Source organism: Syngnathus floridae, chromosome 4, assembly GCF_059516105.1.
Source record: "Syngnathus floridae isolate MCC-2025c chromosome 4, RoL_Sflo_1.0, whole genome shotgun sequence".
NCBI classification, from domain to species: Eukaryota; Metazoa; Chordata; class Actinopteri; order Syngnathiformes; family Syngnathidae; genus Syngnathus; species Syngnathus floridae.
In genome coordinates, this window is record NC_142416.1 from 9370808 (window position 1) to 9396329 (window position 25522).

The 25522-nt window shown below is 40.3% G+C and overlaps 4 protein-coding genes across 6 annotated transcripts; 3 read left to right on the forward strand and 1 right to left on the reverse strand.

Moving 5' to 3' along the window:
* Window positions 1-1705: 1705 nt before the first annotated feature.
* On the forward strand, window positions 1706-11811 carry p4hb (prolyl 4-hydroxylase, beta polypeptide). Its single transcript, XM_088373734.1, has 11 exons — window positions 1706-2030; window positions 3805-4011; window positions 5770-5903; window positions 6039-6176; window positions 7562-7666; window positions 7743-7868; window positions 7945-8145; window positions 8385-8505; window positions 8951-9132; window positions 9483-9620; window positions 10498-11811. Exons 1-11 carry the CDS (start codon window positions 1892-1894, stop codon window positions 10561-10563), a joined length of 1557 nt encoding a protein of 518 aa, XP_088229860.1. The 5' UTR covers window positions 1706-1891; the 3' UTR covers window positions 10564-11811.
* Window positions 11812-12681: 870 nt separating this feature from the next.
* ppp1r27b (protein phosphatase 1, regulatory subunit 27b) lies at window positions 12682-14619 on the forward strand. The gene is made up of 3 exons (XM_088373413.1): window positions 12682-13047; window positions 13687-13837; window positions 14031-14619. The coding sequence occupies exons 1-3, from the start codon at window positions 12834-12836 to the stop codon at window positions 14152-14154; spliced, it is 489 nt and encodes a 162-aa protein (XP_088229539.1). The 5' UTR covers window positions 12682-12833; the 3' UTR covers window positions 14155-14619.
* Window positions 14620-14758: 139 nt separating this feature from the next.
* anapc11 (APC11 anaphase promoting complex subunit 11 homolog (yeast)) lies at window positions 14759-15966 on the reverse strand. The gene is made up of 3 exons (XM_088373414.1): window positions 15777-15966; window positions 15532-15647; window positions 14759-15033 (listed from the first exon to the last, which is right to left on the reverse strand). Exons 2-3 carry the CDS (start codon window positions 15638-15640, stop codon window positions 14885-14887), a joined length of 258 nt encoding a protein of 85 aa, XP_088229540.1. The 5' UTR covers window positions 15641-15647; window positions 15777-15966; the 3' UTR covers window positions 14759-14884.
* mgarpb (mitochondria localized glutamic acid rich protein b) lies at window positions 15293-24820 on the forward strand. 3 transcript variants are annotated; one of them, XM_088373412.1, is made up of 6 exons: window positions 15293-15352; window positions 19333-19430; window positions 20367-20466; window positions 20982-21302; window positions 22687-23541; window positions 23905-24820. In XM_088373412.1, the coding sequence occupies exons 2-6, from the start codon at window positions 19347-19349 to the stop codon at window positions 23940-23942; spliced, it is 1398 nt and encodes a 465-aa protein (XP_088229538.1). In that variant the 5' UTR covers window positions 15293-15352; window positions 19333-19346; the 3' UTR covers window positions 23943-24820. The 3 variants fall into 3 exon arrangements, with proteins under 3 accessions (XP_088229538.1, XP_088229536.1, XP_088229537.1); XM_088373410.1 differs by lacking the exon at window positions 15293-15352 and adding an exon at window positions 16548-16772; XM_088373411.1 differs by lacking the exon at window positions 15293-15352 and adding an exon at window positions 16550-16772 and having other exon boundaries at window positions 20367-20439.
* The last annotated feature ends 702 nt before the right edge of the window (window positions 24821-25522 follow it).

Consider the following 25522-nt stretch of genomic DNA (forward strand, 5'->3'; position numbering starts at 1 on the left):
ATAGTATTAGACACAAACTGCATGAATTACATAAATGGTATGTATATACATTTTTAAATGTGTTTTTAAAATATACTTCTCTTTAACTCGGCTTTTATTAATTCATGGAAAAAACAAACATACACTTAAAGGATCAATTGAATCTGATTGCACGACTTGTTTACATGACTATAGTTCCTTTAAACAAAATATATCATTCCAAAATTGAAGGACATTTTCTGTCCCACGACATTTCAAATAATTCATGCAAATATAGAACATACTGACTTGTAGAATATTGTTGTAGTTGTCCTTAAACAAAATGTAAATATGGGGGTAGTAAAAAAAAAAAATTCTTATTGTTGGCAAATTGCTTAAGACATTTTTGACTTAGGCAATTGTGCTTCAGTGCTTAATTGTGCTTTGACTCAACAAAAAATATGCTTAGGTACTAAAAAACTTGTTCTTTATGTCTGTGTACGATCATTTCTTGAGGACGCACATTTTTACTTAAGAAACTAAACCATCCAAAATCAAGGAGGCACCACGCACACATGAACATGTGACATTACAAAAATTTGTTACATAGGTGTTTAGCGGTACCTACCTAGAGCTTGTTAAAAAGATGTCATTGCAATATAATATGTAATATCTAACGTTAGAAATATATACAGTCCCGTCCAAAAGTATTGAAACAGCAGGGTAAATTCCTTTGTTCTTATTGTAAATTGAAGACCATTGGCAAGTGGAGTGGGCCCTTGAGAGATGGCATCTTTTGGTCACTATCAGTCAAGAATGGGCAATTGGCCCCTTGTAGTTTTAATTTGAAGTCACCCCTCCACAAAAGAAAGGGAGGGGAACCTTTTTTTTTTTTTTTTTACAAAAAGAAACGTTGACAAACACTCAATACAGTGCATTTTTCACAAAAATCGGGGTAAATGTGGGGAAAAAATCCTGGGGGAACAGGAATTTTAAAGAAAATAAAAATCTGAATATGGCGAATATGCAGAGGTCGGCTGTAGTTGTAATATCACAATGACCACTAGATGGCAGACATCTCTTAATTACGCTTACAATGGTTCTTGATTTGCATGACAGTGCCTCAATGAAATCAAAATTTCATTCTTGTGAAGCATTTATAAAATTTTGTTGTTGCACACGGTTTCTCATTCATCAGTTCCTACATTGATCAAGACTGAAATATATTATTTGGCTCGTGTGCATATATTTTGCCCATATTTAAAGCATTTTTGTCATACATCTAGTTAGGAAATGCGTGGTCCTATGTACCCCCTCCTCCGTGCCTATAATAATGAATAGTGCATTTATGAAAAGAGGTACTATTATATTTAAATTTGTTAGCAAAATAAATGCAAAGTAGCTTTGTTCTTCGTGCAGATCAGGATCATATTATACAAATGTATAATATTGATTAAAAATAGACTTAAACGCGTGCAAGAGATGCGATTTTACTGACGTCTTAAATTCGTACCACAGTGGGTACATCTCATTGACGTACTTAATTCCTTATTTGTTCAAGCGCTTATCCTGGTGCGTTCGTGCTAAAGAGCGGAGCAAGACTTGGATTGCAGAAGGGGTTACGTAATGAATTGAGACGTACCCTCTACAGTTTAACGAGAGCGTGGCTTTCACTTCCAGGTGCGGACAGCTGTGGTCCAGTCACAATTCAACACGAGCTGCTTAGGGCTTGATAAATACGCATGCGCACTACAGACCTCCCTTCTGATTTCTGCTTGCACTGCCACGTTAGTAGCGCGGTAGACACAAAATACCAAGCTACTAAGCCCAATCCTGAGCAAGAACTGACAAGCAAATTGAAAGACTCAACTTTTCATTTAAAATTAGTCCGCCCAATTTTGTTTTCAGCGGAAGAACACTCCCTTAGGTAAAAATGCTCAAGTTTTTCGTCCTGTGCACGTTAGCTGTAGCCAGTAGGGCTGAGATCGCTGAAGAAGACGATGTTCTGGTCCTCAAGAAGAGTAACTTCGACGAGGCTCTCGCAGCTCACCCAGACATTCTGGTAGAATTCTGTAAGTATGACAAACTACCAAAATCGCGCACGTTAATATTGGATTGCTTCGTCACACTCGTCGTTTTGGCAGTTAGCGTGCTAGCAAACTAGCCAGTCGTAATTAGCTGTAAACTTTTGTCACGTTCGACAGGTTGTCCTGCAAGTGGCTCGTTGGACCCTTAACCATTAGCGTCCTCACACGCATCTACTTCCCAGTTCATTGTTGGTCAAATATCAGGACTTTGTGGCCGGATTCGCGATGCCCAGTGTCGTTACTCTAAAGCTCCCGTACACGCCGAGAATCGTCAGATTACTTCACTTTCCACACTAGTGTGTTATCACGATTTCGAATATAAATTTAATTTTTACCCTGGTACTTGCTAGTTGAAGGAGTCACTTTGTAGTGTTCCAACAAGAGTCAAATAGTTGACCCGCTACCTAACTACGTGACTCCCCGTGTCGTTGGTTGAGGATGGGAAGGATGGAGCTTTGTTTGCTCACGTAGATCTCAGATGGGCGGGATCTCAGTGGAGATGTGGCGCTTAGTCGACGTGTACTTAACACAAAGTCCATCATGAACGTATTTTCGCGGTTACACGGTAAATAACGATTGCAATGTGATGCAATGCTGGCATTTCTCTGATGTGTCATAAATAGATTATTTTTCATACTCTGTCAGTGTCTTTAAAAGTGCACTGAAACGATACAAAAATCCAAAACCTAAATCACCATAAGCAACGGTGAAGAACTTAAAATTCAGTTTTTAATAATTCAAGTTATTAAAGAAATACTATTGTAGACACAATTGATGAAATGAAAATTACATTTCTCAACGCTTTTTAATATTAAACATCGGGCAGTTGTAAACACTATTCAACATTTGACATAATTATTATTAAAGAAATACTATTGTAGACACAATTGATGAAATGAAAATTACATTTCTAAACGCTTTTAAAGATTAAACATCGGGCAGTTGTAAACACTATTGAACATTTCACATAATTTATTTTACAATTAACTAGAGTATTATGAATCGGTGCACATAATTATGGTGTGGGTCTTGGGGGTTTGAAAGAATATCACTTTGTGGCACGCGTTTCGATGCAGCTGGAAATAGTCATCAGTATTGGTAGACAGTGCAAAGGAAAATAATGAAAACATAATAAATAATGGACTGAAGTATGTAAAGATGTCATTGTGGAGCCTCAAGACTCAGTGTCACCATGCCATCGTTTATTGGAGTGTTTCTCAAGCAGCCCAGGCTACTTGTGGCGGGTGAGGACTGAACATTGTTGCAAATGGGGAAAATATAAGAAATTGATGCTCTTCTCCGAATAAGTTTATCAATGCCACACAATGGTATCTTTGTATAAATTACATACTCAATATATCGGTTAACTTGAGCTTCATTTCAACGTTCAATTATGACACCACAAGATGGCGCTAATGTATTACTTTAACCTGAGCACAAACAGCTAACGGTGAGGGTTTTTTGTCCCGTCTCCTAGCAAGTAAAACATATGTTCACGCTTCACAGTATTGTTGAGTTTGCAAATGTCAAACTACAAAGATACAGTAATTAAAATGATTATAAAATAAGTTCTTGAAGAAAAAAAATAGGAAGTATCAATAGTAGTTTACCAAACAAATGGCTACATTTTTTTGACATCCTCCTGTTTCATGCTTGTGTGGATCTGAACAGTGTCTATTATGAAATTTTTGTAGCTGTAATTGTTCATGCTCCATTCCAACCACTACTTGCTAATTTCATGCTGTTTTACATTCTTCAGATGCCCCTTGGTGTGGTCACTGCAAGGCCCTGGCTCCAGAGTATGGCAAGGCCGCTGGCATGCTGAAGGCAGAGGGTTCAGAGATTCGCCTGGCTAAGGTTGACGCAACTGAAGAGACTGAACTGGCCCAGGAGTTTGGTGTCCGTGGATACCCCACCATCAAGTTCTTCAAGGGAGGAGACAAGGAATCCCCCAAAGAGTACTCGGGTAAACTCCTGCATTAGTCTCCTCTGTGCTCATGAGCTTTGACCCTTTGAGTCATGCAGTCAAACTTGATAAGACATAACACAATTGAGTTATACAATACGGGACAACAAACCACTGGTGTTGGGCTGAATAATTCTTGTGGGATACAGGGCCGATGACCACTCAATTCTGAAAAATCCTTAACTTTTTGTTGTATCATCTGCAGTAGCTGTCTTTTTTCTTTCTTTTTTTCCAAGTAAAATTTAATTGAGTGCTTAATAACAGTGTAGAAAGGGTTCACAGGCTCACGTCTTACCAATTAAATGCTGTGCCCCAAATTGAGACCCTCCCATCAAAGCAAAAAGAGGTGGAAAAAATACATTGCTGTCAAACCTCCCAAATCATCACTTTTCAGGAAACCCCAAAAATGACATTTCCATTCAGTCATTAACATTGCGTCATCTGGCCAGCCATTTTCAGCACTCTCGATCGGTTAATAATTTGTAAGAAAAAAAATCCCCACATGTAGACTAATGGTATAGATTTGTTTAAAAAAAAAAATGTAAAAGTTCCCAAATTTGTGACATAGGAGGTCAACGCCAGCGATGAGTTTCTTCTGCCATTAAATTTATTTCAGAAAGCAAAGGATTTATGAACACATTTTGTTAAATTTGCACCACAGCTAAAATAGGCGGGTCTATCGATGACTTGTTGCCTCGTATGCCTCTGACTTCACTCTGAGTGATATCTACCACCACGATGGCAAACAATAATGAAAAGTACTAATAACATACCTATTCGTGACGAAGCATTACCAAAGTCAGTGGGCTGACAAGCACAGAGCGCATGTTTAAGGAGGGGGGTACAGATCTAAATGAGACAATGTGGAAGGAGCTGTGTAACATAGGTGGATGGGAGTCATGCCAATGCAGACTACGGGTAGCTAATAAATGGGCCAAATTTAAAATGTTTGCGCTTGACGCTCTCAATCAATTGTGTTATTAAATATAGCATATTTCATTAATCGAATTAACGCATTCACGTGACAGCCCGACTGCAAAACGTTTAGGAATTGGGCCAGGCATTGCCCTGTGTATCTTTCTTTGCTTCAACTAAGGGAGGCAACTGCAAGACGTCATTTGAGACTGCTTGGCTCAAGGTAGCAGTAAAATACGGAGTCGCGTCAGACTTTGGTGAGATGTGCAGTCGGTCACGTCTACTCTGTGGCCTGGGCTCTGTTCCATTTGACACAGGAGAGGAGTTGGTTTTTATAAAACCACTCGTCATGACTTGTAACCAACTTCTGGAAACGCGTTTCAAAAGTATCACCAGACGCCCTGACCTCTTTCTGGGACAATGTTTGTTCAGAGAGGGAATGCTTTCACAGGCGCTCAGGAAATATTCAAGTCAAAGCACCAATGGGCAGTATAATTTGAGTAAGAATGAATGTTGGGAAAATATAGTGGGCATTTTTATTTTTATATATATTTTAAACCCGGTTACCCTACTTTGCCTTTGCAAATTACAGCCTTATGACGTCACTGAGTACAATTTATTGCTGTATTCAAGCATATTTTTAATCTTTACCTTGATTTACCTTTACCTTGGCCACTTTTCCTTGTGGTACTTTTACTCCAGTATATTTTCAGTCATTTTCTCATCACAATTTTAACATTTACTCTAGTTAGACAAGTTTACTTTTACTCAAATCACATGCATGCTTTATAAAAGGCTGTTGCATTGTTATTTTGTTAACCTATTTGGGTTTTCTTGTTTCAGCTGGAAGGCAAGCAGATGACTTTATCAATTGGCTAAAGAAGCGCACAGGCCCCGCTGTCACCACCTTGGCTGATGTCACGGCTGCACAGGCGCTGATAGCTGACCATGAAGTTGTGGTGATTGGATTCTTCAAGGTGAGAGAATATTTTAAGTGTAGTCCGCATACGCTCAACTGAGTTATTTCACAGAAAGCATGCATGCAATGCAAGATGTGAGACTTTGAACTCAAGTCCAAGTTATTTGAATATCTTTTTGGCCTCTCTTCGAAGAATTTGGAGTCTTCTGGTACCGTGGCCTTCAAAAAAGCAGCGGAAGCAGTAGAAGACATTCCCTTTGGTATAACCTCAGATGATGCTGTTTTCACCAAGTTTGAGGTCTCCCAAGATGGTGTTGTTCTCTTCAAGAAGGTGAGTGTAAAGTCCATTTTAAAAATACACCTTTATAAATGTTTCCACAGTACAAGGTGGTGAAGAAAATCTATCGTTATGGTTGTTGACAAGCTATCATGCCCACCTCACAGTCCAAAGGTTGTTGGTTCAAATCTGGGGTTTGTCCTTTCTGTGTTGCGTTTGCATGTAGGTTTTGTTTTGTTGTGACTCCGGTTTCCTCCCACATTCAAAAAACAACTTGGTAGCTTAATTGGGTGTTCTAAATTGAACTAAGGTGTGACTGGGAGTGTGAACAGTTGTCTGGAGGTGTGTCTTACAATTGGCTGGCTGGCAACCAATTCAGGGTGTACCCCGCCTCCTGGCCGAAGACAGCTGGGCTAGGCTCCAACACACCCGCGACACTCCCGAGAAGCAGTTTGGATAATAGATGTCTCACTTGCTGTGTAATTGTTAGATTTCCACCGCCATTCGTTGCCATTCCATTTACAACAAGTTGGCACATTTTACGGTCATGGTTCATATGTATTCAAAAGTCACTTGAGCTTTTACAGGTCTGTGCCCAATTAACATTTTCCAACTGGCACAACAGGTTAGGCACTTTATATTTGAAGGTCAATTTTTTTCCCCAGTAAATTTACCTGCGATTACTGCTGGAGTCTTTGCAGTTTTGCACAGTATAACTATCATCAGTGCTACTCGCGCTGGACTTGGCAAGATCTTCAACAGAACTGGCCTTGTACAATTTGCGCAGTGTCATGACAATATAGAGAAATGCAATTCTTGTATTTGACATCGAAGATGTTAGATTAAAATGAGATGGTAGCCACTCGTGTAAGAGATTTTGAAGAGGAAATCCACAAAAGTGGCTGCATTTATCCAAAGATTCTCTATTTCTGTTAAGACCTTAGATAAAATACATTGGTGGTGAATCATTAGTAATGAGAGCTCAGCATAAGCAGCTCCTGGTGTTTAGCTCTCAACCGTCAGTGGAAGTCAATCCTTGCTGTTGACGGCCATGTGGTCACGTGAAGACCCGAGCCTAATGAAAAACATTGCTCTCACGTGGGTGCTTTGCAGGCAGCTAAACAAGCGTGACTGTTAGGCAAGTGAAAGTCCCCAGCTGCTTATCACAACAGGGTCTTAAATTTCAATCACTGCCAGCAAGGCATCAGTTAACTGCCCCTTTGCTCTCGTGTGCCCGTAAGAGCTGCTTGCCCAATTTGACCGAAGCTATTCTTAACGCACAATAAAATTTAGTTTACCCTTGTGGCCCTCTCTTATCCCGGAAAAGCCGGGGATTCGGAAGGTGTGTCTGGTAAATCTTTTCTTGGTGTTGCGATGGGAACACCAGGCCCTTGGGTGATTTTCATATACTGACTACTTCTATCTGTTCTGTTTTTAAGTTTGATGAAGGACGCAACACCTTTGATGGTGACCTTACCAAAGACACCATCCTGTCTTTTGTCAAAGCCAACCAGCTGCCTCTCGTCATTGAATTCACTGAGCAGGTAATTCATGCGGTCTTGAATGTCGACGATCTTCTGTCCAAAGTCAGTGATCTGATTAGTATCTTATCATCCACAGACTGCTCCTAAAATCTTTGGGGGTGAGATCAAGTCCCACATTCTCATGTTTCTGCCAAAAGCAGCCTCAGACTTCCAGGAGAAGATGGACCAGTTTAAGAAAGCCGCAGAGTCATTTAAAGGGCAGGTAAGAAAACTGCCAACATTCTCATGTCCCTCATCCAGCCAAGTTTGGTTACTATGTCCAATTCCCCCCTGTCCAGATCCTGTTCATTTTCATCGACAGCAGTCTGGATGACAACCAGCGCATCCTGGAGTTCTTTGGTCTGAAGAAGGAGGAGTGCCCAGCCATCCGCCTTATCACCCTGGAAGATGAGATGACAAAGTACAAGCCCGAGAGCAACGCCATCACCGCAGAAGGCATTGTTGAATTCTGCACACGATTTACCGAAGGAAAACTGAAGGTAACATAACTGGCAACGCCGATTTTCATACTCATTTAATCTTGAATAGTTAAACAATGACTAGCTGTTTATGACAAACGAAGTGGACAGAATTCTAGCACCCTTTTAAATAAGAGCACAGGCTGGTAACACTAGTCTGATGGCTGAGCCAGGACAAGCTCTGATCTTTGACAGAAAAATCAATTTACTGAGAGGATATAGTACATGGGAGTGACTGTGGTACGCTCTTCTCCCTACAGCCTCACCTGATGAGCCAAGATATCCCCGAAGATTGGGACAAAACCCCTGTCAAGGTTCTGGTTGGCAAGAACTTTGAGGACGTCGCCTTCGATCCCAAGAAGAACGTCTTTGTTGAATTCTGTAAGATTTTTTTTTTTTTTTGTCATGAGGGGTAATTTTGTCCGTCATAAATTCTGACCCTTTCTCGCGATCCCTGCGAAGCCTTTTTCATAGTATCTAAGAGTAGATGGCCATACCCCCACGCATACAGTCTGATGGCCGCTCCTGCGGTCTGAATTGTTACCAGACACTGATGCTGACAAGATCCACGTAAAAATAACTGCTGGAGTATTTGTCAGCCATTCCCATCCAAATGTGTGCTATTTTGGGTGTAGTCCTAATCTGTTGTCGTTTGGCTACTGATCGTCTCTCAACAGGTGATGAGGTGTTGTTTAGTCGCACAATGGAAATTGGTTCTGTATATCTCTGGTTGCACGTGGCATTTGTCTAAATTAGCGTGTTACGAGGTTGTTGTTGAAAGCCACTTAGAAATACCCATGATTTCATCAATGTTTTGTTGTTACAGATGCCCCTTGGTGTGGCCACTGCAAGCAGCTGAATCCCATCTGGGAAAAGCTGGGAGAGAAGTACAAGGACAGTGCCGACATCATTGTGGCCAAGATGGATTCAACAGCCAATGAGATCGAGTCCGTCAAAGTCCACAGTTTCCCTACTCTGAAATTCTTCCCTGTGGGAGAAGAACGCAAGGTCTTTCACTCGTACTTGAAACTATTAAGTGACTTTCATCACACTCACTGGAATGTGGTGCGGTTGCTTTTGCAGCTATTGATGTCGGTGGTTCATTACATTCCAACAAGTCATTAGTGCCTTTTGATTTCGCATCGCTAACTTTGTAGAAACGTGAGCCACCTTTTTGTTGGTTTAGGTCATCACATTACTGCTTATGAGACGGCCTGCATGACCTTACTGCATTTCTTCCCTCAGTTTAGCACCAAGGAATGAAATTACTGTATCCTAATTTAAGTCAAATAATTAAAGCTGTATTGAGACTCATTTGTAGTTTTCACATGTTTTGAGAATTGCCGTTATTTGAACAGGTGATTGACTACAACGGGGAGAGAACACTCGAAGGTTTCATCAAGTTCCTGGAGAGCGGTGGTCAGGAGGGAGGTGCCCCCGCTGGAGATGATGATGATGACGACGACGACGATGATGATGAGGGCGACGACATTGAGGTGCGATTGTCAGTCAAAAAGTCTTGTGGCAAAAGTGCTGCAAAGTCGTTCACTGAATACAGAGTGTCTTGCAAATGGAGTCCGCCCCCCTTTCGGTACATTCTCGAAGTAGTTTATTATACTTTGGTACAGATTTGCAATGGTATAGCTTTGCAAATTAGGGTTAGGGTTTTTGGATTCATTTTAGGTGCAACCCCAAAAGAATTGAAGGGACAAATTGGGATTTTAGGTTGTAACATCAGAACTGACCCACTTTTGTGCCTTCCAACTGGCTGGGCCATCGCGAATCAAATATCCTCACTCGGCTCATGGGTGTACTGGAGCCATTCCAACTGACTTTGGGCAGACGGTGAACAATCATTCACATTTCACAATTTAGTCTTCAGCTAACCTACCATACCTGAAGAAAATTGCACATGTTGAGAAATCTGAACTGAAATATTGGCATTTAAAATGAAAGTGCTTAAAGCATTTAAATAAATCTGACCAAAGGTGTTAATGTGCACTACAAGTCCTTTTTGAATAAGATGAATTTTTGCTTGTACCTCAATTTTTTTTTAAAGCACGCCTCCTTCTCAGAAGTCTAATTCTGGTGCACCCCAACCACTATCCACAAATATCCTCAACAGCTGTTAGAACAGTTTACGAGGCCTTGCCCATGGAGACCTGCGCCCACAGTGGCACACGTGCCGTACCCCAGCCAGACTTTAACGACTCTATTCCACTCCGCTGTCCTCAGACGAGTCTATGAATCGCTTCACAAGTCATTTCTTGTAGCTCTAGACTAGGTTTTTGGACTGATCTACCAACCTTTTGCTTCCATAAAGCATTAATTTTCTTTGGCTCGTTTGTAAAATGTTTGTCGACTGCTTTCCAGGATTCGGATGATGTGGACGAGGGTGAGGACTCTGACGGCGAGGACAACAGACACATTGAGCTGTAAAAAGTTGCTGGAAGAAAGTACCGCTCCGCCCCCACGTAGCACTCACCTACACTACTTTCACTCATTCTAATAGACTGTCCCTCTTCGGCGACCATTGTTTCTTGTCTGCCAGTCCACCAGCCGGCCCACAGCTTGGCCAGTCTGTATAGGTCTTCACGATTTCTCTTTCCAGACAGGTTTTGTTCTACATGGGGGAGGGGCACACGGAACACACCACCTTCATGATGCTAATACCTCTGTAGAACGCCATGCCAAATTTTGCCCCCCCCCCCCCCCCCCCCCTTTTATTGATGTGTGGAAAACTGGCATTGGGATCCATTTCACAAAATGTTAAAAACAATTCCTGCTCCCCCAAGAATGTACACCTCAGCATTTATCAGGAGTCCATTTTGTTCCAAGGGTTTAGTATGATAGCTTTTGTAAGGATTGATCTCTCAGGGGACAAATTAATTACCTGTTATTTTTCACTAAAATAATTCGTCAGTGTAGCACCCCCCCTTCTCATATGTAGCTAAAACCAATATCTGAACATCCTTGTAAGTGGTGGCGGAGTCTACTTTCTTTCATCCATGTCATCCCCCCCAAAATATAACTCCTCAATTTGCATGGGGACTACTGACCATTTTCTAAAAGGAACAAATGCTAACTTTGGGGCGGAGGTGGAAAAACAAGTTTTATTTAATTGCTTTAACTATTGAGTTTTGTTTTTTAATTTAGGGTTATTTTTTTAATGTTTGACCATTGTGCCCAGTTGTAGCCAGTTGGCCTTGCTGGGGCAGAGTTGGCACTTGGACACGCACTCAGGCCGTGGATGTTTTTCATTTGGGAGCCAGTTTTGAAAAGTCGCACTGTGTTCATGCCTCTTTGGAGATTCTTTGTGGTTACTAAAGCCGACAGATGTGCTCCATTAGTTGTTGGTCCCCGGCAAGCATTTGTTAATCTGATAGGGGCGGAAAGGGCAGTTGCACAGCACCACCACCTTTCTCATACTGTACCCTCTGTATTCACTTCGCTCTACTTATACACTACGTTTGTGTGTGTGCGCGTGTGTGTGTTTGAGGGCTTTGAATGGCTAATTTTCCTTGTCAGGTGACAAAATTTGTGTATGATGTTGCATGAGTAGAGTGAGGTAATACATCTGTACAGACATCTGTACAGCAGTGGAGGATACTTAAAGCATTCCATCATATCCAGATTGATGTGGAAAATGTGACATGGTGGCCAATAAATAAATCTAAAACACCTTTACATGCAGTCTATTTATTTGAACTGTAACACGGCACATATACCGAGATTGTTATACAGGTGTCCATCCAGTCTATATTATATTTCAATAAAAATGACTTAGCAATGGTTGTAAAATCTAGAATGCTACTACAAACCTTTACAATGTATTCTATGTAAAGTTTACATAGAATAAAAATATGGACAATAAAATATTGAAAATACCTGCCTTATTTGGTTTGTAGGCAAGAAGGCTACTGTTTAATGGATGAGGAAACTGGTGGATTTGCATCGTTTGCACCTTTATCCAAATCTTTGAAAGTAAAATGTAATCGATTGGTATGTGGTTCCAGCAGTACACATTCTGTTGACAATGTGTGTGCGTGCATGTGAATAATTTAGGATTTACACAGTATGATAGATAGATAGATAGATAGATAGATAGATAGATACTGTTCATATTATATACTGATGAGTCAGTGTTGCTAGTCCTAGATTGTTGTAATTTCATCTGAAGATAGTATCTGTGCGGTACGTGTCACGAGAACATTGACAAATAAACATGTTGTTGCTAAGTTCTCTTAGTATCTGTGCAGTACGTGTTATTTGTACCACGAGAATGTTAACAAATAGACATGTTGTTGCTAAGTTCTCCCTTCTCCGTGCCTTCCTTATATTGCGTTCTTGACAAAGATCCCCCCTGCTGAATGTTGATGTGTCACTTGCCAACTTGTCATCATTATCTTACGTGGGCAACATGACGGTTTGTCTGGGTTGAAAACGGTCCTGGTTTTCAACTGGCAGGAACGCTGACCCGAACATCTTCCAAGTCTTGCCATTGCAATCTGTAGTGTGCCCTAAAATAGCCTGCCAGAGAGTATAAAGAGGTTTAAGGCCGGGAGGTCTGGCCTTCAGAAGAGCAGCACCACACTGTTGAGTCACACAGAGGACGACTGATTTGAGCAAAAAGACATTATTGAGGACCTCACTCTCTTTTTTGCGCTTGAATTTTGTTTCCCCCTTCCTAAGCTAATTCTGACAGGACAATGAAGTACTACCAGTTCCCTACGTCTCAGATCGTGCCCCTTCGAGCTTATGCTCAGGACAAGTACAAAAGCTCCGCGTCGCAAAAGCCCATCCGCAACGTGCATTTCCCCAATGACATCGTTTTCCAGGACTTTGTCCGTCATGGTGAGCTGGAGAGGATTGGACGCTTCATCCGAACAAGAAGGGTCACCCTGGACACCATCTACCCCTCTGGTGAGGCTTATTACTGGGCCTGTTGAAACCCATTTGAGCATTTGTGTGATATCCTTGACCTCCATTTACTCTGTCTTCACTAGTACAACTAAATGGTACTCATAAGCTTTAATTTAATGCCTAATCCTTCATTTGTAGTACTAGTAGAGTTCATCAATGCTACTAGGGGCCACATAAGACCACACAATTCCTAACCAGATGTATGACAAAAATGCCACTTGAAATATGGATAAAATATCCATATACAGTATGGATTTTTTTCATAATGCATAAAAGTTTCACTAACCTAATAGTTTGAAACAAAATTACTGTTCACGGACAGCACAAAACTCCTGAGCAGCAACATCAAGTGTAAACTCATTTTATGCATGTTTATTTTTCACAAAATTAACTCACTAAAAATGTAATTTTATTGAGGTACTTTGTCCATCATTCAAATCGTTCCAAATCTGCATGACTAGGCCTACTTGTGTTTATAGTTTAGTTATTACTAAGCCATGGCTGTTGTCAAGTGGATGGTGATATTATAAAACTACACAGTGGATTGGCATATTCTTTTTTGCGAGGGGGGGGGGGGGGCAGAAGGTGTCAATTAAGATGCTACTTGTACTTTGACATTATTATGGCCTGTGTGTGAAGGCATGGCTGCCATCCACGAGGCTGTGCTGTCTGGGAACCTGGAGTGTGTGGAACTGTTGGTCCATTACGGGGCAAGCATCCACCAGAGGGATGACGAGGGATGGACCCCGCTACACATGGCCTGCAGTGACGGCTTCCCTCACATTGCACGGTGAGCCACAAAGTTTGTTACCATAACAATCCACAAACACTGACGGACAGCCAGTAAGGTAGTCTGCTGACAAGATGCCCTCGACATTGCGGTGTAAAAAAAAGAACCCAGGGAATCTGTTTTATTCTCGCCCCTCATTGACCTCCTTGAATCCGACACGAATGCATGACGGTGATGTCTTTGTTTCTTTTAGCTATCTTCTCTCACTGGGCGCCGATCCAAATATGGAAAACGACTGTGGAGAGAAGCCTTGTGACCTCATTGACCCGGAGAACAAGGAACTGCTGGACCTATTCGGTCTAGTCAACAACGACTGAGTGCCATGGAGTGTTACTTGCAACGGAAAGCCCATGCGGTTACTCAAATTGTTTTGACAAGGAAGAGAGAAAAGGTCTCGTGGCTTCAGCATCCTACCGAAAGTTGCCTCAACAGTGGAGGTGAACGTGGATGTCTGGTGGAAGGAAGTCTGACACAGCAGGCTTTTTCCTATATAGATTGGCAGCAGCCAGCTCCATTTGCATCTTGAAGGTGTTTGCTGCACATTTGCAAGTATATACTCCAAAGGGTTAGCTTTTGGTAGAAAAAAAAATCCATACTTTTCAATGGATTCTAGCATGAGTTAGGGTTTCCTAATTGATTCTGACCAATTGAAGCAGACTCAGCAATAATTGCAGTCTTTTTTTTATATGAATATGAAATCTAGCATTCTAGCAACATGTTAACTGTATAGTCTTATTTTTGTTACAGTTTGTACCTCTAAAATAAAGTGTTTGTTATATAAAGCCAAATGATTCATTTCATACAACTTCTGTTAAGGGTCTGCCACCTAATCACATAGAAATCCAATATGCTTTGCTCTGGCGTCCTCCAGTGGCTAATATCTGTCATGATGGCATTGAAAAATATGAGACAACATACAAATGATCAGTGTGAAGTTTTATTATTAAAAATTTTGACCAGATAATTTTTAGTTTAGACGCACTGTACAAGTAAAAAAACATATTTACATGCAAGACCAAAACTTCTGCCCTAGTTTCCACATTGTGCTCATTCTTTAAACTTCCACTCCTGTCGACACATGGGGCACTGCTGCTGCTGGACCTGCTGGGAGTTGAGCCACTTCAAGATGCAGTGCATATGGAAACAGTGGGAACACTGACCCCAGACCAGCGGGCAGTCATCACCAGGCACCTTACCTGTAAAACCGATTGGAGATTTAGCTCACTCATTAATACTGTTTAACGTCCTCAACAAGCCACTTGCAGCTCTAATCTGTCCAAGTGGGAGAATCTTTTGTATGGTAGAAGGCTTTTTGTATGATTGACTTATATATTACTTCTTTGTTATTTACTTGTTACACAATAAAAACAATTGTTGTGGAACTCAGCATATAAATTGTACTGTTATTAGTCTGTGCACATTAGTAACATTAAATATAAAACCACAGGTGGGCGTTACGCCTTAGTGACAGAATGGTCTGTCAGTCTGTCACCGATGGACGTCCATTTTGAGGACGTAAGTAGTATTTCTTCCATATGTTCCGACCAAATGTGAATCGGAAGTGGATGCCTGTGAGTTAAATGGATGTGACTAGCAAACTATTCAATGAGGTTTAAATGTTTATTATTTATTATGAAATACGAAAGCATCTCATCGGACACTTAATAAGTTAAAGTGTTCAACTTATTACTTACAGTCCGGGCAGCAACCATTGAAAGCCAACCTGCAGATCCCACAGTTCTCATCATTGGCTACCCACAACCACGACGCCACTCCGTTCCATTTCTTGATCTTGACCTTCATCCTGCCCCTGTGTGAAGGCAGCAGAGAAACACATTTTACATCACGTTTACTGCCATTCCGAGTTCACGTTTAGCAAAACAGCTACGTCTGTAGCTATAATTGCGAAGAAAAGGCAGCATCTATCAATTTCACTCACCTGTCAGCAATTCACCTGTTTTTAAAAAATATCGCACGTCAATTTAACTTTTGAGCATCATTTCAGAGGGAGTTTATGTTCAACACGCAAATTTTCTATTAGTTTTCCTTAATTTGTCCGGTATGGCCGTGCTCTTCTTCTTGTGCTTTAAATGCCAGCTGCTCAGCAATGCCCTGGCTCATTACCGCCGACTATTGGACCAGCCGGATACATGCTATACATATAACGCTCGGATTAATTACATTGATCAACAGCAAATTTTATGACTATCAGTAAACGTATCGACACATTTTTTAAGTCTTTAGTTTTATTGAAGCACATAAGTTATTTTAATAAAAAGTCATACCAGGCGTTCTAATTTATCGCAGTTATTTCAGAAAAAAAACAATCTGAAGCAGAATCTACCTCAATTTATTTTATATATATATAAAATATATATATATATCTATATGTATGTATGTATGTATGTACGTTTGTATTTGAATACTGTGGAGTGATATAATAACAACTATTGTCGTGAGTTATTTTAAAAATAGAATAAATACTTATAATATTAATAAATAAGTCATCCATACATTTTCTGGACCGCTTATTCTCACCATCAAAATAGCAATAATAGTGTCATACAATACTGTTATTATTACTGTTGCTATTAGTTCATTAGTCAATTATTATAACCCAAAAAATCACAGCCCCAAAAAAAAAAAAAACGTTTTGGCCAGTTTCGAAAGCACAAAATCTTTCTGTTGCGTCGACTGGCCGCTAGGGAGCATTCAAGTGAGACTATTTTTTTTTAACAGCTTGTTATGACGTCTTATCCATCAACACTGAGCAAGCAGCGACTGTGAGAGAGAGATAGGCTCAAAAGTAGTCCACGAAAGCGTTCGGCGTTTCGCTGTCGGTCTCTGCTTATATCAAGCAAAATGTTCTGTAGACGGGTTTGCCAGAGACTCGGCCCGGTAGCTCAGAGGTTCTTCACACCGACATGTACAAAAGGTGAGTTTGACTTAAGTGACTTTTACATCATCCAATTGCTGAGGTCAGACTTGTTGCATTCTGACGTGTTCAACGTATGTAATTGTTTGTTTTCTTTGGCAGATAATGGAACTTTTACATACATGGGGTTTGGGTTGAACTATGAGCAAATGTATGTAATCCTCCTTTTAATTATCGGCTTAATGATTAAAGAGACGGTATGCGTTGTAGAAATAAAGCATTTAGTTTTCAAATTGTCCTGCTTAAGCAACAGTGTCCTGTGCATTAGATTTGAACGATGCAAACTACACACTTTGACTCAGTTTTAAAGTTGTGTTTGGCTTGTTATTTGAGGTGCAACAATTCACCATTTTCCAGTGTTCGATCATTGCATTACTGGATCTTGTTAGATTGATTATGTAAGTGTACCAAAGGACAATGAACATGAATTTAAAGTCCATATATTAGCTTGTAACATGTTGGAATGATTGCATGACAACGCCCACTGTGCATGCGAACTAAAAAGGATTTAGGGCTTTTATTTTCACAAAGCATTGTCTTTTCACGCATCCTTGCCTGGATCATCATTTACTCTGGGGTTTGAGCAAGTGGAATTCAGCCGAAGGGAAAACTGCTTCGACTGCTTTGTGTTTCCAATTTCCTGAATAAAGCCCTCCAGTCCAGGGTGTACCCTGCTTTTTGCACAAAAAGTGCTGTGATAGGATCCGGCTGTCTAGGACCCCAAAAGCGTGAGAACAATTCATCCATCCAGGATGAATAAAGTTTCGACAACAGTGAATCTTTCAGAATTGACCGGATATTGCATTCTTGTTCTGAGAAAAAGGGCTGTATCATATGCAACTGTGCACCTTTGCCATTGTGACATCTGGCACACATGTCAAGAGAGCACACTCCTCCACACGTGTCCCCTCCACCTCAGGTGCCATCTTGCCTGCTTTCATCCGGCATGCATGTTCATTTTAACAGGCTTTCACTTTGTAAGGGAGCTTAAATGATTACCTTTATAAATAACTTGTACTTGGCCTTTCGAGGTGTTGCAGCGTCATGGTATTAGGGGGGGAGGAGCATCTCTGCATTCAAAAGAGGACAGTTTGTTTTAATTTCTGCGCCAACGTCATGACCTCTGACATTTTGCCAGGGAGAAAAAGAGAAAAATAGCTATGATAATAATTGATGTAACCACAGAGAATAGTAGGATTTATAGCTTTCCATCAAAGTTACAAATATTTCCTTGTTTCAGAAAAGATCAATTGCAAATACATGGTGAATTTGCGTGGGTACCTTAGTCTGAGCACTTTTTTTTTTTTTTAGAATCTACATTGTCAAGTGCAGAGGTGGAACTCAGGACATGCGAGACTTGAACAAATATTGAAGATACTGAATTCAAGACCTGGTCGTGCTGCTAAACTGAGTGGCGCAATAATAATGCATAATACCGTCATATCACAAGATGTGTCTCAATCAGTGATACAGTCGCCAATTGTTAAGGTTGCCAAACAAGCAAGGTTCTTATGCAAGTCTGAGGTCAAAAACACACACAACAAAGTCAATCTTCTGCATTCTTACCTTTCTTTTCCAAAAGATTTTGAAAAAATGCTATGCCCAAATCAAATTTGAGAAGCATCTAAACACATTGTACCAATCATGTATCCCATACATAATTCAGTTCCTGGTTTTACCGATGCACATACAAATTAATCTCGATAATCATCTACAGTATCTGTTCGAATGCACCTATCTGTGCTGGCAGAAGCATGTTTGTGTGTGAACAGTAGATGAGATTAAAGTGGTTTGGGTTTAAGGTGGTTATATTTATGGCCTTCTCTGCATGCACCCCTGGCAATCCTCTAAACACTGGCAACAGGCCACTTTCACCTGTCCTCTGCGATAACAACAGTCAAAGTCAAAGTCAAAGTCAGCTTTATTGTCAATTTCTCCACATGCCAAAGACACACAAAGAAACCGAAATTTCGTTCCCCGCTATCCCCCGGTGACAAGACATGGCCCACAATAGACAATCAAGTAAACAAGTAAACAACAGCGTGCTGAATAAATAATGAATAAATAACACAACAAATAAATAAATAAGAGGAGCAAAAAGGAGCAAGTGAGCGTACAGCAGACATTCCAGAAAAATAGCGCAACAGTGCTGCACGCTACGCAGAAGGGGGTAGCGAGTTCTGTTAATAGCCTGTTAAGAAGCTTTTTGCAGTGTTGTTTTGGGGGACAGTTTGATTGCAAAAAGTCAAATCCCCTGACTATGTTGTATTTGATACCAATCTCAACTTGCTTGTGTGGTCTGCCGGATATTTAATTTAGGGGATTGTTTAGTGTTTAACTTGGCTGTTGCAAAATCTTTCCATCTCCTTGGCTCCAAATAAGCAGGGCCACATTGTGTAACAAGATTACAGAATGGGAACATGTTGATGCTCTCGTAGTGCAATTGACCTTTGCACCTAGTCGTTCTTCACTTTGGATTTTTTTCCCAAATACTTCATCACACTATGAATAAAGCATTTCATTAACACGTGTATTTTGTTCTTTTTTTGTCAATCTGCAGCGCCAGTGCGTCACATGGCCTTCGGGGTTCCTGGTGGCTCCACAAACATGACATACTTTGTTTTGTGTGGAGGAGGGCTCACTGCTGCAGTCGTATATGTAAGTCTTGGTGGTTGCCTGGATACGCAACAATTTCCAACTTGAGGAGATTGGTATGAAAAGTTAGGCAATGTATAATATTTGCAGTAGACTATTTTCTAGCCGCACCCGCTGAACCTAAACAAAGTCTGTGTGTCTACATACACATAGTATGTCTATACTAAAAAAAAATACTGGAAAGAATCTGTTGGCCAAGTTGTGCTATAAATACTTTATTTGGCTACAGAATCTATCAATTTCCAAATTACATTTATATACATAACCTACACTAAAAAATAGATTTCATCAATTTTATTTTGTCTAGTTGTAGCACAAAATAAAGGTGTTTGAATCTAGATGAATTTTTTATGTAAACTTTACTTAAAAAAAATGATCTATGTATTCTAAAAATATTTTACCCCAAATTAGTCTTGTTGCTCCAAATTATAGCACATGACATTTCCTGCAACATCCTGCAGCACCTACCTATTTTTGTAAACTCCAGCTCTGTTAAGTCAAGACCATCTAAATTACTTTATAATGGAGAGTTTTTCTCAAGTCTTTTCCCCTTAACCAGCGGGGCAATTGTATTTTCTTTCAGACATTATATCATATATACCATATTTGCTTCTGCAGTAGTTTGTCGCAACAGAGGGTCACAAGAGGATGACAGAACCCTCTGCAGGATACCTTTTGGATTACATATCTGCTACGATGCTACTCTTGCTACGACAGCTAATTTCGCTCTATCCATTGTCTTTTTGCTTATCCTGCTCAATGGGGTGAAAAGTGCGATACAGTCTGAATTGATGGCCTGTCCATCAGTGCGCACACACAACCATTCACATTCAGGCCTTTTGCCAATTTAGAGGCTTCTATAAACCAAGCATGCACATTTTTGATCAGTTGTTGTCTTCCATAATGCAACAAGTGTACTGTATTTGTCCTGTTTCACAGGCCTACAAGACGGTCATTGGTGACAGTGAGCGCTATGAGGACAGACTCGCCAACATGGGCTCCACAACAAAGGGTCAGCTACCGCCTTACACACAGAAAAGTACGGAGAGTACTAGATCAGTTGATTCTGTTTTGGCTGCACCGCCTAAATAAACATGCTAGAATAATCATCCTCAATAGCATGTCCGTCCCAATTTCTGTCTTCAAATTCATTATGCTTGTTTTGAGCTCAGAGCAGCTGAACAATGAGATTTTTGTGTCATAGGTCACTTTTTTGGGAAGGTGTTTAAAATAAACAATAATAAATTATGAGGGTTGTTAACAATGGTGTTGTTGTCAATGCTGTTTTATGTCTTAGATAATGAGGAATGAGAATACATATATGGTACATTATACGTATATAGAATATTTTTAAAATTATCAAATTTTAAAGATTAGTTTTATATTATTAGTCATTTGTTTTTTCTTTTATGGGTATTAAATTCTTAGTGCTATTTACATTGGGGAAAAAAAACAATAATATCATAATACAGTCTTGCAAATTATTATGAATGAAAGAATGTTCACATGTGAAAGAGAACTTATTCTGTTCTGTTCTGTTCTTCATCTTTGAAGTTGAAGCTTCCGCTGAGTCAGCGATTGCGGCACCTGAATCCGCCCCAGTCGAGGAGCCAGAGGTGCCAGCTGAAGTGGTCACAGAGTCTGTCGCTGCATCTTCAGAGCCTGTGGCAGATATCACTAGCGAGGTTATTGTTGAGAGCGTAACACTTGAAGATGTTGACGTGGTGTCTGAGGTTATTGCCACTGAGGATGAAGTCGAGCCACTTGCTGAGGAAGAAGCTCCATCTGTAGTGGCTGAAGCTGTTTCTATCCCTGTGGAGGCCACAGAGGAGACGGCAGCAGAGGAGACGACAGCAGAGGCGCCTGCAAGTGCTGGTACAACATTAGTGGATAAGACCCTCCCCCCTAGTCCCCCCACCGAGGCAGAGACTATTCCTTGTGCAGATATGGCAGCATGATGCCTTAAGCGTTTGCTTAGAGAAGATGGCCACGACTTCAGTTCCTCTTGATTCATCTCAAAACCCCCCAACATAAAATAAGGAACGAAACAGAAGCATTTATTATAACTTTTCCTTTATTAATGAAGCAGCATAGGGTTGATCAGTCTAATTCTTTGAAGACTTAAGATGTTCACTTAGATGTACACACTTTTCTAAACTTTTGAGCGTTCATAAATGATTGTGTTTTTTGGGTTGGTACAGAAATTTAAGAGGAAGTCAACACAAAAAATGTTTTTACAATCATATGTTGTATGGATGTGCCCCATGAATCTAAACATGACATCATGATTAATATCGCATTTGTAGAATATGAGTTATGCAGCAGAATTCACATGTTTTTTTAATCCATCTCAGGTTTTACCAATCAACCACACAACCAATCACGGCTCACCAGTTTTCTGAAGCGGAGCCATGATTTGTTGTGACCTGAGATTTAGCTGGTAACTGTGATGTCATTTGCAGTCGACAGCGAGTGGCAATGGCTGACCCCTGAGATGGATAAAAACAGGTGGATTTTTTTCTGCTGTATTTATACTCCATAAACGAAACATTAATCAGAACACTGTGTTTCTCATAGTTGGGCTGCAAAGAACATATTATTACAAAGAATTGTTTGGGGTGACTTCCTCTTAAAGAGAGGCAAGTCCTGCACCAAGTTGTTTCTTAAACGGGTGCTTGAGTAGAACCCCTATTTATTTTCGGGGTGATCTACAGTCTTGTTAATATCTACCAAGTTTGATCACTTTCTGCACAATAAATTCTCTTTGATTCCCTTTAGAATCCACCAGTCTGTGTTTGTACTTAGGTTTAAGAATGTCAATAAGTGGTTGTCTATCTGCGGCCTTTGCCATCAACTTTGTCTCATTTCAAAAGCATCACCATCAATCATCTTATTCTTCTAGTGACCTTCCCATTCTGATTTGTTTACTCAAATGCATATATTGTAGTAATACTTGTGAAACAAAGTTGAAAATGCGTCTTTGTTTTGCTGCGTGTACAACAAAAAAGTGCTGCATCATTCAAGCAGCAAACACAAAGCTGTCATCTTCGACATGCCTCGTCCTCCTCTTTAAAATTCAGCGGGGTACCGCTTCTGTGTGTTGATCCTCCGTGCAGTGAAGTCCACGTAGAAATCCATTTCTTTGTATTAGTATTAGTATTGTTTCAGTTGAGATCTTCGCCTTTTCCAGTGAACCTTTGTCATTGACTGATCACATGTTTAACTTTAAGTTTGAAGTTGTTCAATTTCTGTCCTTCAGAGGCTCTGCCAGATCTTCTTACAGCTGTAAAAATACTGGCCGGCTCCACAGTTGAAATTGCAGCAGCTTCTGTCGGGGAGTCCAGTTTGGTGAGAGCTGTCCGTCACATAGAAGACGATGGAAAGGGTTTGGATTCTGTGTTGGAAGTGTTACAACCTGAAAACCTTGAGGAAACCAAAGATCTTATGGCGAAAGAGCCTTCACATGAAACGGTTGTTCTCACTAATGAAGAGGAGCTGAGCGCTGTAGAGGTGGTGAGATGTGATGAAGCGGCTGTTCCAGAGGGGAATGTGTCTGCAGAAGAGTCAGCAGAAGCCTCCTCTCCAGCTACGGAAGAAGAGGAGGAGGTGCCGTCTGAGGAAACTACAACTTCTGGTCCCACAGAGGAAGAAAATGCAGGAGGGATACATGATGATGATCAGAATCCAGATCCAGAGGAGAACATCACACCTGAAGAGGCCTCACCTGAAGAAGATCAGAATCCAGATCCGGAGGAGAACATCACACCTGAAGAGGCCTCACCCGAAGAAGGCACCTCTGAGGAGGCAAGTATCTCTGCTGAAGCTCCAGTGGACAAAGAGTTGCCTGTAGCTGAGACATTTGTAGAGGACGCTGCTGAAGTTGAAGCTCCAGAGGAGGAGACAGTCACTGCCTCAGAAGAGGAAGGTACTAGTCAGCCTCCACAAGCTGACACCGAGTCAGACATGGAAGTCCTTTCAGTTGCTGAACCACAGTCCGACCAGTCCCTGGCACAGGCGATGATGCCCACTGATGATCAGCCATCTGAAATCCTTGAGGATACTGGAGACAAGATGAATGAAAGCAAGGAAGCAGCAGCACCTGTAGAAACACAGAGTAAGCAAATGCTTTTGGAAAGCCTGTTTGTTTTCTTTTGCGTAACACCAAAGTTGCTCAGTATTACAAAGAGGTTACTGTATAAACCTTAGTGGAAATATAAACAGCGCAAAAATATACCGTAGGGTTTAGGAATCCTTAGAATGTTTTTCAGAGTCTGGAAATGATCCACTGTTACCTGTTATTTATTTATTTATTTATTTATTTACTTACTTACTTACTTACTTACTTACTTACTTACTTACTTACTTACTTACTTACTTACTTACTTACTTACTTATTTATTTATTTATTTATTTATTTATTTATTTATTTACTTATTTATTTATTTATTTATTTATTTATTTATTTATTTATTGACAGGTCCAGATGGAGCAGTGGTGATGATGAACCAGTCATGACCTGACCGTGTGCCTTCCACATCACTCGTCAAACTGTCAGTCGAACCTTGGTAATGGAGAAAATACAAACAACAAAATTTGGATTGTTATTATTGAATTGTGTTCTTTTGAGTTGTTTGAGCATCCAAATCTTAAGTATGTTAATGTTTGACCTGTTTATTTTATTTTAGCGTTGTCTTGTGTCCAATAGATGTCCCCATTAAAATTATTAGACAGGAGGAAAACATTCAAGTTGGCCAGTGCCAGATTGTCATTATCATGATCATAGAAGGATTGTTATCATTCAATTGTGTCCTTTTGAGTTGTGTGATTGTCCTAATATCTAGTAAGTTAATGTTTAACCTGTTCATTTTATTTTTGTGTCTTTTGTCTACTAGTTGTCACCATTACAATAATTAGACGGGAGAAAAAAAATTAAGTTGGCTAATGCCAGGTTGTTGTTATCTTTATCATAGAATACTTTCTGCTCCCAACTAAATGCATCGACATTTTTTGTGTGTATTAAACAACGCAGAATTAAAGAGAGCGCTTTAATTCTTGAACATCCTTGCTAAATTTGAGTGTCGTGCAGGAACATTCATTTTTATTAGAAGATAGCATACATGAAATGAAACTAATGATGTTCTTTTAGAAGATGAAGCGAGTGACCTAATACATGCAGTATATGTGCAAACGGTGGTTGTTGTATTCAAACATATTTCAACACCTATTATGTGTAGAGAGAAGCATAAATTCAATTGAGGTGTAGATGAAAACATTTGTTGCTGACTGTAACTACTAATAACTGTTAACATGAATGATTGTAATGAGCAAATACGTATGATGTCATTGTAACAGAAACTGGACAAATAAACAGTTCCATCCTAGGTTCCTGTTGACACTCAAGGTGCTGTGCTTGGAGAAACACTTGACAGACACAAAAACTGTTGCTGACCCATTTGATCTAGTCAAAAAATATGAATATTATTTGTTTTTAATTGGAGTATAATAATAATAACAATAACAACATCCATCCATCCATCCATCCATCCATCCATCCATCCATCCATCCATCCATCCATCCATCCATCCATCCATCCATCCATCCATCCATCCATCCATCCATCCATCCATCCATCCATCCATCCATCCATCCATCCATCCATCCATCCATCCATCCATCCATCCATCCATCCATCCATCCATTTTCTATAGCGCTTTGTCCCCACGGGGGACGCGGGCGTGCTGGAGCCTGTCCCGGCAGTAGGCAGGCGACACCCTGAACCTGAATCTGTGTCTGACTGTCTGTTTAGCTAATTCTGCCCCAGTCTGCCTATGAAGCTGTAGCAAATTTAGCACCCTTAAACGTGCAAAAACTACGACCAATCGCCACCAAAATTCATATGCATATTCTTCCTATTCCTTTAAAAATAATTTTTAAAATGACGAGTTTTTTTTTTTCTTTTTTAATCTTGTGGAGGTGATGGTGGGTTTTGCTCATAGGCGCTCACATTTGATGTAAGTAAATCCAGAATATTGTGCAAAACACTTTCATATTTTCACAGGTTTAAGTGAAAAAGAGTAGGAATGCGCATATGAAT